This window comes from Equus quagga, chromosome 21 (assembly GCF_021613505.1).
Source record: "Equus quagga isolate Etosha38 chromosome 21, UCLA_HA_Equagga_1.0, whole genome shotgun sequence".
In the NCBI taxonomy this organism is placed as follows: domain Eukaryota; kingdom Metazoa; phylum Chordata; class Mammalia; order Perissodactyla; family Equidae; genus Equus; species Equus quagga.
The window spans coordinates 10,322,907-10,341,755 of NC_060287.1; the positions used below are offsets into that span (position 1 = coordinate 10,322,907).

The 18,849-nt window shown below is 36.0% G+C and overlaps 1 protein-coding gene across 4 annotated transcripts in view; it reads left to right on the forward strand.

Moving 5' to 3' along the window:
• The window catches only part of ROBO1 (roundabout guidance receptor 1), a 380,310-nt gene that overhangs the window by 333,779 nt on the left and 27,682 nt on the right, over positions 1-18,849 (forward strand). For 2 of the 4 annotated variants that reach the window (XM_046648052.1, XM_046648053.1), the window contains 5 exons: positions 5,141-5,295; positions 7,837-8,172; positions 10,011-10,118; positions 12,796-12,940; positions 16,629-16,877. In XM_046648052.1, coding sequence (XP_046504008.1) covers positions 5,141-5,295; positions 7,837-8,172; positions 10,011-10,118; positions 12,796-12,940; positions 16,629-16,877 — 993 coding nt within the window. The remainder of the gene's footprint in view (positions 1-5,140; positions 5,296-7,836; positions 8,173-10,010; positions 10,119-12,795; positions 12,941-16,628; positions 16,878-18,849) is intronic. The other 2 variants (XM_046648054.1, XM_046648055.1) reach the window with 1 other exon arrangement.

Below are 18,849 nucleotides of genomic sequence, written 5' to 3' on the forward strand. Positions count from 1 at the left end.
TTGCTATACCACCACAGAGAATTAACCTTTTAAATTTAAAAATAGAACAGCAGTGAAACTGATTTATTTCAAATACCAAAGAAAAATGATCTTTTTACCAAATTAAATGACAAAAGATGCTGCAATGTTATAGAGGCAACAGTTAAATATAGATCTTAGAGTCAGTGCTCAAAGTGACAGTTATATGCACAATTTTAAATTTATTTCTTCATCAAACACATTGACTGAATATCTGCCATGTGACAGGCACTGTTCTAGTTGCTTGGGTTGCATCAGTGAGCGAAGTCAATAAAAATTCCTGTCCTTGTGAACCTTACATTTAGTGGAGGAGATAGAAGATAAATAATAAACATTAAAAACAAGTCAACCCTGTAGTATCAGCAGCTGATGTGTGCCATAGAAAAAACAGAGCAGGAAAAGTAGAATCAGGAGTGCATTAGGAAGAGGTCTCATTTCCTAGCCATGTATGTGTGTGTGTCTTTGTGTACACGTGTGTGTTCTATGATCCAATGTAGTGAAAGAATGAGCAGTGAACCAAACCTGCATTCACTTCTTTCATGTCCATCCCTTAAACACTTGTTTCCCTCAGGCATTTCAGACTCCATGAGCCCTCACTGGACCTCCTACCTCATTTGGTTAATGACACCTGAGTCAAAATGTTCCAGGCATCCTCTTTCCTTCATCCATTACTGCATTTTGTTAATCCTACCTTTTATCCACCCACTATCACTATATGGTTTCATTTCAGCACTTGTTCTCATTTGCATAATCTATTATGAAAGCTCCCAGTAGTCTTACCTTTATCTACCTTCATTAGCACTACTTCTTGTTAATTCCTGTTGCCCGTTGGAGTGAGAATAATATTTCGAAATGCAAGTTGATCACATCTCTGAGCTGCTGAAGATGCCATTTTCAATAACACCCACCATGTTTAGAATATCAAGTCCACATTCAGCTTAGCTTGTGAAGCCTACAGTCTCTAGTGGCTTTGTAGGCCCACTTCACACCTCCTTGTGCCACACCCTACAACCCACTGTGTCAGCCCACCTGCCATTTGCCAATATTGCATTATCTTTGTCCTTATTGCATCAGTCAAAATGTGTGTGCCCCTTCCCCTTATCAGTTTGCTGAAGTTCACCCGCTGCATCCTCCATGAACTCTTTGTGCTGTGTATATGTCACAATTAAGCACCTAATGTGAGGTAATATGATTATCTTTTGTTTATTTCAGGTGTCAGCAAATTATGACTCTTGGGCCAAATCCAGTCTGCCACCTGTTTTCGTAAACAAAGTTTTATAATACAGCCAGACTCATTTGTTTACATATTGTCTATGACTGCTTTCCGGCCACAGTGGCATTGTTGAGTAGTTGTGACATAAAATATATGGCCTGCAAAACCTAAAATGGTTCCTATCTGATCCTTTGCAGAAATAGTTTGCCAACTCCTGGCTTGTATGGTTGTCTCTCACAATAGAATGTGAGATCCTGGAGTATAGAGGCTACGTGATTTATTAATCAATAATTAAATGCATAAATTTTTTGAAATTTGATTAATGTAATTTATTGAATTACATCAGTACTTTCAATACATGGATTATGGTTCTTCGAAAGATATCATCAATAAGTATCTAAGGAAGGAAGGAATGCCTGAGGTGTTGAATAAATGAATGTCAGAAGACCTGAGTTCTGTTCCTGATGACTTTAGAGAAAATTTTTGGGACTGGAGGTTTTTTTCCCTCTAACAAAGGAGAAGCTTGAGCTGAAAATCTCTTCTAGTTCTCAAAATTGTCCATTTAGCTATTCCCAGAAAAGGGATTGTGGTCAGGAAAGAGGCCTTCCCAACTGGAAAAGGGCAAAGGACTTGCGATGTGATCCAGGGGAGGATTGTGGAAATGTGAAGTGGCTGCTCCTATTCATTTGTTTTCCTTACCTCAAACGTCCCAATCACCTCTTCCAAAAGACCTACTTAACATCTAAACCACAGCATAAAACAGGAAACAGCAGAGAAAGCCTGAAGAAAGGACTAGGAATGTGAGACTAACCAGGTGGAGAACGCCAATACCACATTTCCTGGCGTGGCAGGGAGAAAGAAACAGGGCTCAGGCTTTGCTTCTCTTTAAGATACTGGCGACTGTTAGATCTATCCCTCACTTCTTCCTGGGCTTCAGAACTTTTTGATGCTCTCAATGGAAAGAGAAAGCAGCCTATGGGCAACCCTTACTGCCAGTCCCGCTCACCATTTTCCCAGCCCCTGGCCCTTCTAGTATTGTATCTGGTGGTTTAGGAGTTTAAATGGATTATTTTTATTGGAGTGAGTGATTGGAATATCTGGAGAAAGAGAAGCAGAGAAATTGAAAGTAATTGCCAGATAATTTCTTACGTGCATTTGTCCTCTTTTCTGTTGTGACACAAATCTATCTCCTTAATATAAACTGGAAGATAAATTTGGTTTTTGCGAGTCCTAGTGTCTTCCTTTTCCTGATAATATTGTCTTTTTGAAGACAAGGAAGAAATAAGCAAACTCAGATGTATTAGCATGAAAATATAACAACTAATATATGGTAATACATATATATCATATGATAACATTATATAATATTTTAGACACATATTAATCACTGTAACCGGCATTGTATTTTGTTCCTGTTTCATTTCTTGTTATTGGGCAGCTAAATCTATCTTACACACACTGGATCATCTTAAATGTATAAATATAACTTGTGAGATTATTAGTTTAAAAAGACCCTAACACCCTTCTCAGAGTAGCTGCATATGACCTTGACTTCCTCAGAGACCTCTGAAATATACACATGGCATTTTAAGATTCATTATGGGCCAGTAATTGTGGCTCACTTTCTTCTCTCAATAATTAGCATTCCAAACACAAGTCTAAACTAAAAGCTAGGATGTGAATTGTTAATCCTACTTCCTGTTGGAAATCACCCATACATATGAAAAGTTCTTTCAGCCTATGAGGATATCAAAACATTCACTTTAAAAGTGTTTTTCTGAGGGAATCATAGTAGCATAAAAATATCGTCAATTCCTATTGAAACATGTAAGTCAGGCTGTGGAAAATTTCCACTTGACACATACTTCAAACATCCCATAATATCTCTACAGTGGCAAATATGGAGATTTATTTTTAATAACTTCTAATATGATAACACACTTGATTTCAGTTCAAGAGAGAAGAAAATAAGGAAAGCTAAAGATTACTAGATGCAGAATTTCTATAACCAACATCTATTTCAAAGTCTCCAGATATCTGTGATACAGCTTACATTTAAATGTTTTAAATTTCAACAGTTCAGCAACATTGCTCTTCAAAGCATGTTTTTATCAACAATTTTAATAGTAAGTTGGCTCCGTTTTAACAGTGTTATTCTGAATTCCAAGTCTTCAGGCATTTTCCCACCCTTCCTTCTATTAATGTTTGAGGGCTTTAGGAAATTTCAGCACTCTCCAGCATATGTGTTTATAGTATCTTGGATTAGAGTGTGGATTCTAGAGGCAGACTATGTGTATTTTTCTGCCACTCAGTCACTTTGTATAACCATTCACAAGTTTCTTAACGTCTCTCAGGTGTCTCAGTTTCCTCATCTGTAAAACTGGGATAATAATAGTAACTACTTCGTAGAATTGTGGTAAGAATTAGATGAGTTAATACATGTCAAGAGCTCAGAACAACACCTCACACTCTGTAAGCAAAGAGTAAATATTCATTTTTATTACGTATATATATATATGTTATAGATATATAAATTATAAATCCATATTCTTCATTTGAAGTGAATTATTCCTCAAATAGCCATCATTTGCATGGTAAGTTTCCTCAGTTGACTATCTATGTGTCAGAGTAGGAACCATGGAGAATGAAGTGTCAGGTTCTTGCTTCCCAGGTAAATGAGAAGCACGGTGTTGCACTTTAACAAAGAAAGTGAAACCATAAAGAAAATCTCTGCGGAATCTGTAGTGCCAGTCTGTTTATTGTGGATCTGACAGCACATCATGCATCATCACCACTTTTGCTGAATTATCAAATGGAGTCAATGTTGGAAAAGAACATCAGGAATGCCGTCCTTGGACTCCAGTCTGCGTTTCTGGCACTGGCGGTTCAGGGCTCTCATTAATAACTGCTGATGTGCTTTGCATTCCCAACTCACAGCGAAAGAGGATTAACATCTGTTGTGCCAAAAAAAACATGAACGCTAATATTTCTTATAGTGGACATCTTTGTTTTACCAGATTTAATTCAGTAGCTTTCCTTTGTTTATGTAGGGATTTGTGGCATTTTACATTGTCACCATCAGAAAATGTTGACAAGCTTACGGAACTGTGCACTGAAACACTGATGAGGCTTTGCAAAATGTCACAGAGTCCCAAACTCACTATTTCTGAAACAGTTTTGAAGAAAAATATGCAAATGTGCTTACTGTGAAGGATCCATTGTCTAAGAAAAGGAGCTTGTTCCATTTTTTAAATGAAGTTGTGAGAAGAATCATTATTTAAAATTTTTTTAAATTAAATAATTTATTTTCTTGGTGAGGAAGATTGGCCCTGAGCTAATATCTGTTGCCTATCTTCCTCTAATTTGTACGTGGGACACTGCCAAGCATGGCTTGATGTACAGTGTGTAGGTCTGCACCCAGGATCCGAACTTGTGAACCCCAGGCCACTGAAGTGGAGCATGTGAAGTTAACCACTATGCTACTGGGCCAGTCCTGAATCATTATTTTTTAATGGGTCAAAAATGAATAAATGCAAATTGTCTTAACTATGGTACTCTTTAAGCTACTAAAACACTAAAACATATATGTATCCATATTTTTAGATTCCATGTTTGATTGTTAGTCATTGTGACTAAAGGAGGAGGAGAGCATTGCAAAATGTACAGTATTTTAGGTCTGAAGCACAACTCTGCCAGTTTACAAAGTCATGGCTATATAAGCTGTGGCCCATCCCAGAACAGTACATTACAGTTGTCTTGTCTGTAAAATAAAAATAATAATAATATCGTTCAGCATAGTTGACTCAATTATTTGTGAGAATAATGAGATGAAGAGTTTATTGGAATTCTGTATAGGAAATATTATTTGCTATCTATATAACATTGACTTTTATATATTCTTTTCTTTAGGCCAGGACTTCTCAACATCAGTGAACCTGCCACGCAGCCATGGCTGGCAGACACGTGGCCTAATACTGGCAACAACCACAATGACTGCTCCATCAATTGCTGTGCAGCCGGCAATGGGAACAGCGATAGCAACCTGACTACTTATAGTCGCCCAGGTTAGAGACACAGAGCCAGCTTGATATGTACGAGCATTGTTAGGAACTAGCTTTAAGGAGATACATTTCTTTTTGTCTCCCTACATTGGAATGGAAAATTTGATCAACATTTTCATGAAATGCTGACTATTATTTAGCAAACTAGCCTGATTCAAGTATTTTCTCCATCCCTATATCTCCACATCTCACCATCCACCAAAATGTGTGCAATGGGAGAATGGAGAATGTAAACTAGAATAGATAGCAAATAAAGAAAAATGAAATTATGTAAGTATTCATTTTTATAAGAATGTATGCAGTTGTAATTTTTAGTTATTATTTTCAAGATTTGGGGAATAAAACAGATCAAAAGATCAATAAATGTATAGCTAGAATTAACCAAATTCTTTAATAGCAGTAGTAATAATAATAATTGTACAACAGTGGTAACAAAAAATTATAAAGAAAATTAAATGAAATTCAAAATCAGATTTTTATAGTATACTAGTAGATCCTGCGGATACAAGAGATATATATATCTTTCGCAGGTGTGTATACATACACTTATTTTGTATTATGTGGGCTTCGTTCAGAAATATGTGTGAGTAAATTACTTTGCTAAAATTTCATGGCAAAACATGACAGTAAAGTGTGGAGGTAGAGTATGCAATATTTAAAGGAATAAGCTGAAAATTACAAATGACTTCTTACAAAAAACGAAAGAAAACATCCCTCAACATTTCCAATGTGGGAAGTATTAAAAGAATCATGAAGAATCAAAAGAAATGACTGTAGAAGTAAAATAACCCATGGAATTAAGGAAAAGGGAAATAGGAGATGGCATTTAAGTAAAGATGTTCTGCACCATTAAGACAAATCATAGCACAAACTGTAAGTCTACCCCTAAAACAAATCTCAAGTCTCCGCTGGATATGAATATGGATGTGACATATCTATGTGCTCAAGTCCATGTTCTCCAGAGGTCCAGATTCTAGTTGCCCAGACAGATAGATGCTCACAAAATTATAAATAAAAGACTATACGGCGTCCTATAAAAGAGAAAAAAATAATGATACCAAATTAAATTAATATGTATTGGTGTGTTGTCCGACATGGTAGCCTCAGGCTACCAGTGGCTATTTAAATTGAAATTAAATAAAATGCATCTTAAAATTCAGCTCTTCATCAGCACTAGCCACATATCAAGTGCTCAGTAGTCAAATGTGGCTAGTGGCCACTGTATTGAACAATGCAGAATAAAACATGTCCCTCATCTCAGAAAGTTCTATTGAATAGCACTCATTTAGAAAGATTGGTGGAGAAAAATGAGATTGCCAAAGCCATATCACCTTTAATAATATTTCTTAACCACTCTCAAACAAAACTTAATACCTAGAAATTAGGAATAAGAATTACTAGAGGCCAAATGAATTAAATATTCCTGCACCCTGATCGTTTATTGTTGAAATGCAGAGTAGTTGAATTCTGTAGGATAGTGAAGTTGCAATTTTTTCTTAAGATTATATTCATATTTACATCTTTACTGACAATCATGTTAATTTATCATTTCTTAAAATATCCAGTTGAAAAGCAGTCCTCAAAATGACCTGTTAATGTTGGTCATGATGAACTACATGAATAAAATAATGGTATTTTTAACATTGTAACTTAACTAATCTTTTTATTTAAAAAAAGTCCTAATTTTAAATTATGATTTTAGTTCTTTCTGCTATTTTAATATTTTTAACTGCAGGCTTTAAATATTTCTATATCCATATAAATTATTTCATTCTCAAATATTTCAATGAAGGGAAAATTAGAGCGAAATTGAGATAGGAGACATTAGATATTATTCCAGGCTTTATTTGATTAAATTACCCTGGTTACCATGATTCATTTTGTCAATGTTATTGTCATTATTATTGTCTTAGGGTGTGATTATGAAACCACGAAAAAATGATTATATAACATCCTTCTCTGATAATGATCATCCTACATGACCGAGAGAAGAACTAACGAAATTCTCTTGAGCACTATTTACTATCACTCTACCTCTGTTCATCGTATCTTTTGAATAGAGGAACTTGATAAAATGTTGAATCTCAACTTCTTTGATCTGAGAGCCGAGTTTTCTCCTTTGGATTCTCAGCTTACATGCTGTGTTCTGCTACAGCTAACTAGTAGCATCAAAGATTTCAGGAACTCAAGACTAGAAAATTTAAATTTGGCGCATATATTCATGTATGTATTATTTCAGTGGAAGTTCTATTAATGAGGTTGTTAAAAGAAAATTGTCTTAAATTATGTATTACTACATAGCACTAGCAGAAGTTAAAAATTACTCTTTATAAATTCTGTGTGTCCTCTCTTATTCCCTCAACTTTTAATTGTTTTTTTTTAAAAAGTACATATGAATACTTGGCCCTTTTTTATTGATCTTATTTAAGCCCATTTTTACTGTACATAACAATTCTAGTGTGACTCACCAAGCTACATACAAAAAAATTCAAAACGAATAACCATGCAGAATGACTTTTTCCTTTTCCTCTCCATTGCACATAGCTGATTGTATAGCAAATTATAACAACCAACTGGATAACAAACAAACAAATCTGATGCTCCCTGAGTCAACTGTTTATGGTGATGTGGACCTTAGTAACAAAATCAATGAGATGAAAACCTTCAATAGCCCAAATCTGAAGGATGGGCGTTTTGTCAATCCATCAGGGCAGCCCACTCCTTATGCCACCACCCAGCTCATCCAGTCAAACCTCAGCAACAATATGAACAATGGCAGCGGGGACTCTGGCGAGAAGCACTGGAAGCCACCGGGACAGCAGAAACAAGAAGTGGCACCAATTCAGTATAACATCATGGAGCAAAACAAATTGAACAAAGGTGAAGAGCTTTATCTTTTTCTGTATTGGTATCCTTAGCCCTTCAGTACTGCATGCCAAAACTTGTCTAGGATCAGCAAGTGGAATCTTTCTTTTGTTATTAAGGTTTTCTTATTTCTTTGGTTTCAAAATTTCCCGTGTCAAAGAGTTAATTGGCACAACAATAACCTTGGAAAATTGATTTTATAATAATATATAAGTATTTTCAAATGGTTTTGAGATTAATTTAAATTTAATCGTAGGTGAGGGATTGCTTAGGACAGACAATCTTTTATTCATAAAGCAGATGTACCACCGTCACAATACCTCCCATTTTGAATAAATAGACTATCTCATTCTTTCGACTGGAGAATGGAAGATAATTGCTTCTACATGGTCATATAAATGAGTGGCATTTTTATATCAAACTGAAGAAAAATAATTAAGTTAAACTTAAACTGGAGAAGTGGTTCACTTTATTGTAGATCTACTACCTGATGGTTACTAAGACCACCGCAATGTGTGATCTTAGAACCTGAATTTCTTTGGTTGACCTGATTGAAGTCTGTCAGGATAGAACCTAAAATAAATTCAGTTTAGTGTGAACTTGTAGCAGCAGAAGAGCATTTTATGGGCTGAGGAGAATGTTGCTCTACTATAATATGTGTGAGTTGGAAGAGATAGGTATTTGATTTCTTTGTAGTCCTTCAGGCTATTACTTTAATAACATGATTTGCAAAGTTACACCTCTAGGAAAAGAGGAATTGCTCTGATTTGAATAGATCGGAGCAATTTTGTACAAGTGTCCAAGTAAAAGATATATTTTATTGTAGATAATTAGAGACATAGATTTATTTTCTTTAGGCTTGAGTTGGGACCATATTTTAAAAAAATAAAACAGTACAGTTGGAGATTACAAAAAGATAATTTAAGATGAACATTTCATTTGATTAAGTTAATGTTATATGTTTTTATTTAACAATACAGTCATCTAGCTTTTTCCAAGTTTAAAAAAACCCTTGATTGGTATAATAAGCCAATTCAATAAATATTTGTTAAGACTCTTAGACATGTTCATGACAAAGGCTGACAAAGATGAATAGGACAGTTTCTGCAATCACAGAGTTTACAGTGGGGATTCAAACTATTGTTCCATTATTCCTCTGTAGTATATGGCTTTACTGTGGATTTTGGAAAGCTCTGACAGTCGCTGCACAAATATTTCAGAGCTCTGATTTATTGTTTATGCTGCCTGTAAACAGACTTGGTATGTCAGACTATAATAAAGACCCTGGAATGCAACTAGACTGACAGATTATTACTCAGTCTATTCCAGTGGTGAGTTTGTCATTTGGATTTTCACCTTTGCCTAAGTAAGCAAAGCATTTCTGTGGGAGATTGGGATACTTTTTTTCTTATCATGAGGACATTTTTTATTAGATATAACCTTGCAGATGTTTCAGTTTTATTTTAATTATTTTTTTGATTTGCAGACATATTTTCCTACTTTCTTGTTAAAATTATTTTGTTACTATATTTTTAAAGTAAACAAGTGAAGCAAATCTGATTTCCGCCTGAGCTGATGTATCAATATTTAAGGAGAAGAAATAGTCCCTCATATGATTCGTTCATACTTGTGTTTAGTCTGGTTCATGTAAAGGAGATGATGCAAAGAATTTGTTTTATAATCTCAAAAGAGAAAGGTTTAAAGTTCTTTATCTTTGTTGATTTTTCCTCCTGAACACTTACGTACATCTTAGCAAGTGATCAACATGATGTTTTAAAAGCCTAATTGTTGGTAGATGATTGAGGCACCAAAGAGAAAATAATTCTTTAATTTTTTCCATCTGAAATATTTAGATTATCGAGCAAATGACACAATTCCTCCAACTATCCCATACAACCAATCATACGACCAGAATACGGGAGGATCCTACAATAGTTCAGACCGGGGCAGTAGTACATCTGGTAAGTGAGGGGAACTAAAGAAAAAGTCAACTTCTCCTTTAAAAAGATGGTACATTCCAGGCTTGCAAATTGAATGCTAATGAACTGATGTACGTGTATGACATGTCTGATCACTTTATGTAATTTGAATCTTCCCGGTATGGGTCTTGTTTTAGCAATTTGAGAAACTGTCCACTCACTAAATCATTTTACATTCTATTTGGTCAAAGACTGAGGATCCTATTTCCCTCTTTGTTAAAGAGCTTTAGTAAAGCCAGAAGCATGAACTAATCTTTAAATGCAGTTGAAACTTCTTTTTTCCCCCTCAGCCAAAATATAACTAAAAAGGTTTGACATATAGTTAATCTGCTAAATATGTCACCATTTGAAGCAAGACTATAAACACATGTAAAATTTGAGTACACTTGAACAAAATCAAAAGCTTTAGAGACAATATTATGAGACCTAGGAACAACAGAAACCTACCTCAGTTTATAATCTCTCTACTATCCCTCAGTGCTTGCTCTAAAATGTCATAAAGCAAACTCGCAACTTAAGTCTGTAAGTGTCTCAGAAGCCCCACTGAGGCCTCTTCCCTGTGGTCTTCATGCTGCTACAGCTGTTTGCCAGCTGTTTTCCTGATAGGGGCTGCAGATGGGAGCTTGCTGGTATTTAAGTCCTGTTTTTCTAATTAAAAGCAGTTCATTATTAGAACTAACATGTGGCAAGTCACACCACGATGAGAGCAAAACCAATTGATCTTGACTCTAGAATGTTTCTCTGGGAGAGAGTAGAAATACCACTTCCCATCAACTGGATTAAAGTTGTTGCTAGATGCCCTTGGCCAAGTGTCTCTACCCCTCTTTTGTAATGAATATGCACTTGCATTTTACCATGTTCTCTTGAAGAAGGCATGCTGATGTGGCATTTTCTAGCATATGTTTTGTCACTGATTGAAACAGTTTTATTTGAATTAAAAATCTTAGAAATAGCTCTTTACCTTTTTAGATCTACTCTTCTTCTACTATACATTGTTCAATTTTTTTTAACAATTAAAATCTTATTAAGTTACTTTTTTCTTTTTTAAAGTCAGGAAACCCTGAATTAAGAGAAAATTTTCAAGGATCTATTCTTGGGAAAACCATAGAAAATATTTTAATATTTGATATCTCATGCTATTTCATCTTTAAATTCTTAGCCATTTAGAGAGAAAATCATTTCTTGATGGGAAAAAAAAACCCTGATTCTGGGTTATCAGTATTCAATTGATTTTCTCCATCCCTCAGCTTAGATACCTAGATCGCGATGTGCTGCTGTTATTTATTCTTTGCTATTCTAATATTTGGTAAAATGATACAAAGATGTGAAATCTGGTGGTAATTAGGGGAAAGAACAAAGGAAGTAAATGAGGTGTAGGAAATATTTGTGACGTTAGGCCTCTCAGGACGAATGGAGTTGTTACAGCAAATGTGTGCCCGGAAATCAAGAGGAAGGCTCTGAGTACAGTCAGCTCCACAACACATGCACAGCCGTTCCAATACAGGACAACTGAGTGGAGGAAGATGGAATGGAGACCCACAAGTAGAGGCCTGACAATCACAGTTTGTTAATAACGGCCTGTCCCTCAACCCACACTTAGTGTAGTAACATACCAGTGCAAGAACATCTGGCTCAACAAACACTGCCATTTGACTGAAAATTCTCAAGTGACTTTGAAAAAACAAGGCTCGTTGAATATACTAAGACTTGTTTTATGCACCCTGTAACTTGGAGCTGTTTCAGAGAAGTTTAAAAAAAAAAGACCAAGATAATTCCCTTATTTTAAGGGATCATATGGAAAAAATTACAGACTCATTGTCTATAATTTACATAAGAATCTAAAATGTATCATATTGGAGGAGGTGGATAAATATGATTTTATCCCAAAATACCTTTTGACCCAGGTTATTTTAAAATGAATACTCTAAAATGTATAGCTACCTATGTTTAAAGAATATGCCAAATCTAAAATCAGAACACTGGAGCATTTGAATAATTGGGCTATTTCGAACTTCTAAGAATATCCAAGCAACATCATTTTACTCTAAGCCATAATTTTATAGAAACAGTAGCTGAAAACACTTCTATCTCTTTTTAAAAATCATTTTTCTGCTTCTTTTGTTGTTAGCTATATTAGCTCTTCCAGCAATAATTTTCATCTGCACCTGCCTTTCTGACGAAAACTAGTAATTTCATTGTACCTAAAACATTTCAATGGACGAGTACAAATTATATATATTCAGTGATTTAATGCAACAGTGGAACTTTAATAGATCGTATCTGTATCATATTGTATTTTAGGTTCCAGCAATTAAATAATAGAAAGGCACTTCAGAAAATATGTCTACAGCTCATTTGTTTTAGATGATAATCCATAATGCAATTAATTGCTGTAAGAAGATCACTATTAATGATATGACTTGTAAAATTCATTTATGGTTTTATTGCTATTTTGTATTTATTTTGCAGTTAAACTTGGAAATGCTTTGCATCTTCTATTGTGCAAAGTTCTGTTTAAAATTAATGAAGAAAAGTGTGTTTCTCTCTCTATACCTATATGAATTAGAAGATCATTTTTAGAGAAAATAATTAACTTGTGGATAATAGAAAAAATTGGAAAGGCTAGAAATAAAAGACTTGCATCTTGTTTCTTTTCAAGGGAGTCAAGGGCACAAGAAAGGGGCACGAACACCCAAAGTACCAAAACAGGGTGGCATGAACTGGGCAGACCTGCTTCCTCCTCCCCCGGCGCATCCTCCCCCGCACAGCAATAGTGAAGAGTACGGTATTTCTGTAGATGACAGGTAAGAGGAAGCTCAGAACTAATGTAAGTGGGATAATATGATTCCTTAAACCCATATTAAGGAATTGTTAAAATCGATCACCAAGGGGAGACTGATTCCTAAGGTCCACGAACATTTGTCTCCGAATAAAACAGTATTGCTAGGTCAGCAGGACTTGAAAACCCTCGTTGTGCTGCCAGAAAAGGAATTTGTGCCTTGGAAGCTTCTTTTAGAACTAAGACTCATGAATCATGGCTATACACACACACAGACACACACATATACATATAATTTACATATATCTATATTTATATATTTTTACATTATCTACATATAATAGACATATATAATCATGCTATATATGTGAGATCACATATATAGCATAAGAGATATATATATCTTATCTATATATATATATATAGCCAGCCCTGGTGGTCTAGTGGTGAAAATCTGGCCCTCTCACCTCTGTGGCTGGAATTGGTTTCCTGGTCATACTGTGGCGGCTGTGTGTTGCTGTGATGCTGAAAGCTATGCCACTGGTATTTCAAATACCAACAGGGTTACCCATGGTGGACACGTTTCAGCAGAACTTCCAGACTATGACAGACTAGAAAGAAGGACCTGGCCCCCACTTCTGGAAAAATTGGCATGAAAACCCTATGAATAGCAGTGGAGCATTGTCTGATATTGTGCTGGAAGGTGAGAGGATGGTGCAACAAGACTGGGTAGGGTTGTGCTCAGCTGCACACAGGGTCACTAAGAATCAGAGGCACTAAAAACACACATACATATGTATATATAGATAGATAGATATGATTTTGTGATTTCCAAATATAAGAACTTCTGTTGCACATCTCTAAATCTTCATAAAATAATTGTGTGGATTTATACCACAGCCATGATTTCCTGAAAACTGTTTGCTCTTAGATAGTATCACATTATGCTGAAAACTGCAGGAACTGAAACTTTACTGAATAGTCTCTCACAAGGATTTAACAAGTATAAATAACCTACCTGACGGGAATTAGAAGGTTAGGGTGCATCTTCCTCACTCCAGATTCTGTAGAACAGGACAAGGTACCTCACGACAAAACAGCTGCTCCACTGGTATGGTCAATGGAGGAGGACTCACTTGACATAGAGAATTAACCAAAACATACAAAATCTACCTGAAAATATAGTCTTTTTAGTGACTATTGTAGAAATAAAGACATCGTTCTTGCATTCTCCACAAAACGCAGTTTACTGTTCCAACTATGCCAGGAAAGAAAGCTTCTGTGCCTTTATTTTCCAATCGCTTAATTGGTGAATACTGAGCTGTCACTCCTAGGGGAAATTCAGAGTTAGGTTCCTGCGAGCCTCTGGTCACAATATTTTTGTCAACAGATCCACACATAACCTTGTTTTCTGTGTGTTTTTGTATAAAGATGTCTTATTTAATATTTATTGTTGATTCATTTAACATTGAACTCACAGCCAAAGGCACTCGAAGTCATCCCTCAACAAAGCTTATCTAATACTCTTATTTTCTCCATTAAGGCTCATCACAGCCTTTTTGCCCTTAGGAACACTAGACTGCACTTGGGGGCCATTTTAGACAGGGAAATCATCAACATAAAGAAAAAAAGAAAGGGAGAACGATGTGGCACTATCTAGACCATGAGAAGGACAATTGTTTACAGTAGGAAGGCTAAAACAAGAAGGCAGAGTGTCACCTTGTTTGACCTCTGCTAGGAATGTGTGCATCAGGTGACTCAAATTTATTGCCTCTCTGTGCATGTCCACAAATGACCATGAAAGTGCTACAAGTATTGACTTTGGGGTTACAAATAAATTTTAGCGAGTAGGTGAATTTGCAGATATTGAATCTGCAGAGTATGAGGATTGACTGTACTTTTAAAAATTCATTTTCTAGGCTATATTAACAATATTTATTGCTTTTTAATCCACCCAAAAAGAGACTAAAATGAATAAGTTTAACACAAACCAGCAGAAGATGTGGCTGTGCTCCAAAGGGAAAGACTGATCTAACTAGGAAGAAAGAAAATTTCCTGATCTGCTGACTTTTGCTCTTGATCATGACAAATGAGAAGGTTCTCAATCAGGAGGAAGGGTTTTATGGACGTTGGGACCACACAGAGATGTGGACTCCTGGAGAACTGACATGAAACACATGGTGGGGAGTGAGGAGGAGCTGGGAAAGCAAATGTGAGCCAGATTATGCAGACACTTGAATGTCTTATTTAGGCACTTACATTTTATTCTCTAGGCAATTAGAGAGCTATTGATTATTTTGGAGCAAGTGAATAACCTGAGAGTGATTTGTAGTTTAATAACAATTTTGGAAGCAATGTGAGGATGGAGAAGGGAAGAGTGACTGGAGGCAAAGAGATTGATTAAAAGTTATTGCAGTAGCACATACAACAGATTTTAAACAGGGAATATATTCTGGAGGGTTTTTTTTTTTTTTTTGAGGAAGATTGGCTCTGAGCTAACATCTGTTGCCAATCTTCCTCTTTTTGCTTGAGGAAGATTGGTCCTGAGCTAACACCTGTACCAGTATTCCTCTATTTTGTATGGAGGATGCTGCCACAGCATGGCTTGATGAGTGGTGTGTAGGTCTGTGCCAGGATCCGAACCCGCGAACCCCGGGCGTCTGAAGTGGAGTGCATAAACGTAACCACTACATCATTAGGCCGGCCCCTGGAAATTTTAAAGAGATATAATAGAGATGAACTGGGGAACAGTTTGAGGTACAAGAGAGAGGAATAAGTCAAGATGACTACAAGATTTGTTTGGATGAGTGAAGAAATTCCTATTAGTTTGTGGATACAGGAAACATAGGAAAAAGTGTCAAAAGAGGGAGATAATGGGATTAGTAAAGTAAAAGAAGATACAAAGAAGTAACGTTATATGAGCATCAACTTTTCTGAGTTCAGGTAAACAAGGCAGATGGTGGAGAATGAAAGAGAGAAAGAGGGATAATAAGAACACAATTTATACAGTGCAGTAATTACTGCCATTCTAATCAATGACCATACGCCCTGGGGTAGGAGAAAAGACAAAGGCATGACTGTTCCCAGATCCATCTAGAGCTTCTGCAGAGCTCTAGCAGAGGAGTAGAGGGGGCATTTTATTGTTTCTTGATTATTTTATTTATTGCGTTTTTCATTCACCATCCTAAGATAACTACTTCATTTTGTGCTCAGCTGAAGAAATAGTGATCTATTATAATTTCAGAGGAACAGTGGGTTGTATTGGACTAAACAAGTTGATCTCCAATGTACCTCCCTCTGCAAGGATTTTCAGGAGTAATTTTTCTCAAAGTTTAGCATATCATCTCTGGGTAATCTGCAGGACCATCCTTGAGTCATGCTTTAGAGATTATGTTGAGTTGGAGGGATAGAATATATCGAACACATTTGAGAAGTACTAAGTTAAACTATGTTAAATAGATTTCCTTATTGTGTGACTTCTCAAAGCCTATCATATACCAATGTAAACTGTAATCCCTCAGAGGAAAAATATTATATGTAGCAATTCATAAACTTGTGTGACAGTGAACTGATTTTTTTAAACAATACCTCCTTAATGTGGCCCAGAACATTCAGATTTGAAAAGCAATTCAAAGCTGAGGTTCCTCCAGTTATGCAAATATTTTATTTGAATAAGCTGAGGTAAATCCATGTGTCCTTATAATTTATTTTAGCTATGACCAAGAAATGCCATGTCCCGTGCCACCAGCGAGGATGTATTTGCAACAAGATGAATTAGAAGAAGACGAAGATGAACGAGGCCCCACACCCCCTGTGCGAGGAGCAGCTTCTTCTCCAGCTGCCGTGTCTTATAGCCATCAGTCCACTGCCACTCTGACACCCTCTCCACAGGAAGAACTCCAGCCCATGCTACAGGATTGCCCAGAGGAGATTGGCCACGTGCAGCACCAACCCGACAGGAGGTACGTTGTCACTAGCCTTCTTTGCTGACAAATCAGATAATTCCCACTCTTAAGTGGCATATGTAGAATGTGATTACATGAAGTAATTTTAATGTCACGTGAGCTTTTTTCCAGTATCATCACACAGTAAGCCCCCGTAATTAACATAGCAAGCAATATTGTTGACCAGCACATTAGATTAATTGATCCCAGTGAACTTGCAACCATAAAATAATGTGCATTAATATTCACCCACTTATGATAATTGCATTCATAAACACATGGAGATCATGTAGTAAATATATGGGTTGCTAATCTTATAACATTTTATTGATGACAAGTGTTTTTGTATCTTAGTTTTCCTTATGCATGGGTAAGTTACTTCTTTGGTCTGTGCAAAATAGATTTTCCTCTGTCTTTTCGAATTAAGTCTGCAGAGTGATTTTTTCCCTCTTGATATATTCATTTTGTGTTGACCTCAGGTACCTTTATTTTGGTTGGGACATTAGGTTGGAATCCTTTTGTCCAAGTTACTAAATAATTTGTGTGTGTCTCAGACTTTTTTTTAATCTATATATTCAGCATTGCCAACCAGTACATTTTTGTTATACACAAATACTTGTCATTTCTAGCACATAAAAGCTATCACTGCATCGTGTTAGCTCTTCTCTCATTGTTGATGATTTTGTTTGTACTATTTTATTGCCCTTGACAAATTATATTATATATATATATTACTCTCTATATTCCCAATATCATTTGAAACTGAGTATATTATTTGCCTCAGAAGATCTCCCTTCAATATTCTTGAATGAGTAACAAATTCTGGTTTACGCTGCTTGAATTCTGTACATTAAAATGGAGTTTGCAACGTTTATTAACAATTCTATCAGTAAGAAGTTATTACCAAATTCAAATCGTATGCTCTCTAAAATGAAGGAAGTAGTTAAACCTTCTTCTATGTGACAAGAAGGAAGTTGGATGGCCATACATTTAAATTCAATATTATTAACGCACGGAACTTCATGAAGACTGAGAACAAATAAGGCATCTCTTTTCCCTATTAAGGTTACAGATCATCTCTGCCACTCTTGTTCCAAGCAAATGCTAATAGAGGCTGTTAGCTCTGAGACGCCTTAGCATTCTCCTTTCATTCTCTCAAATTACCTATTTCTTCACTTTCTCCTCTGTGTCACAAGTGGTACCCATTATCTTCCTGGCAAGACTCATCTTTTGTGCTCCTTATGTCATCCTCTCCACCTTTCCTGAAAACAATAAAAAATCAGTTTATCCTTATCTATCTTGCCTTTCCAGCCTCTTCCACTTTATTCAATCCTTCTTCCTCTTCACGGTTAATCCGATCACTGTTTTAACTTTCCTTAGCCTCCTACCGTGCTCTTCTTTCCTCCTGCTCCTTAGGATTGTTTAACCACTTCTGCCTTCCTAATTCCCACTCACACCTCAGCCCACTGCATTCTGGCTTATACCATTTTGCTTCCATCAGGCTACTGAAAGTAACCTCCTAATGATCAATCTAAAGGCTTCTCAATCTTTTTCGCCCTTTTTCTTGAGCCCTACCATCATATTTTCATCTGGACATCTCAGACTACTCATGTCCAAAACCAAATTCTTTGTCTTTGCATTTGACCTTTCAAACTCGTTCTTTCTCCTCCTTTGTTGGCTATCTTATTTAGAATTATCAATTCTTATTTACCTGACCAACGTAGTAAAAATAAAGCAGGCATGGGAATAGGCAAAATCACAAAAAATACCTTTCCCATTTTGAAATCAGCTTGATTGTCCTATTGTTTAAAGACTTCTTTTACCTTCCTGCCATTCCTGAAATTAAATTATGCACCAAGTCACTTCATTTCTAACTCCAAAATATCTCTTGATTTTGTTCCTTTGTTTCCATTCCTGCAGCTGCTAAGGCAGGCACTCAGTCCCTATCCCTTGAAATATTGTCATTTCCTTGAAGGGATCTCCGCTTCTC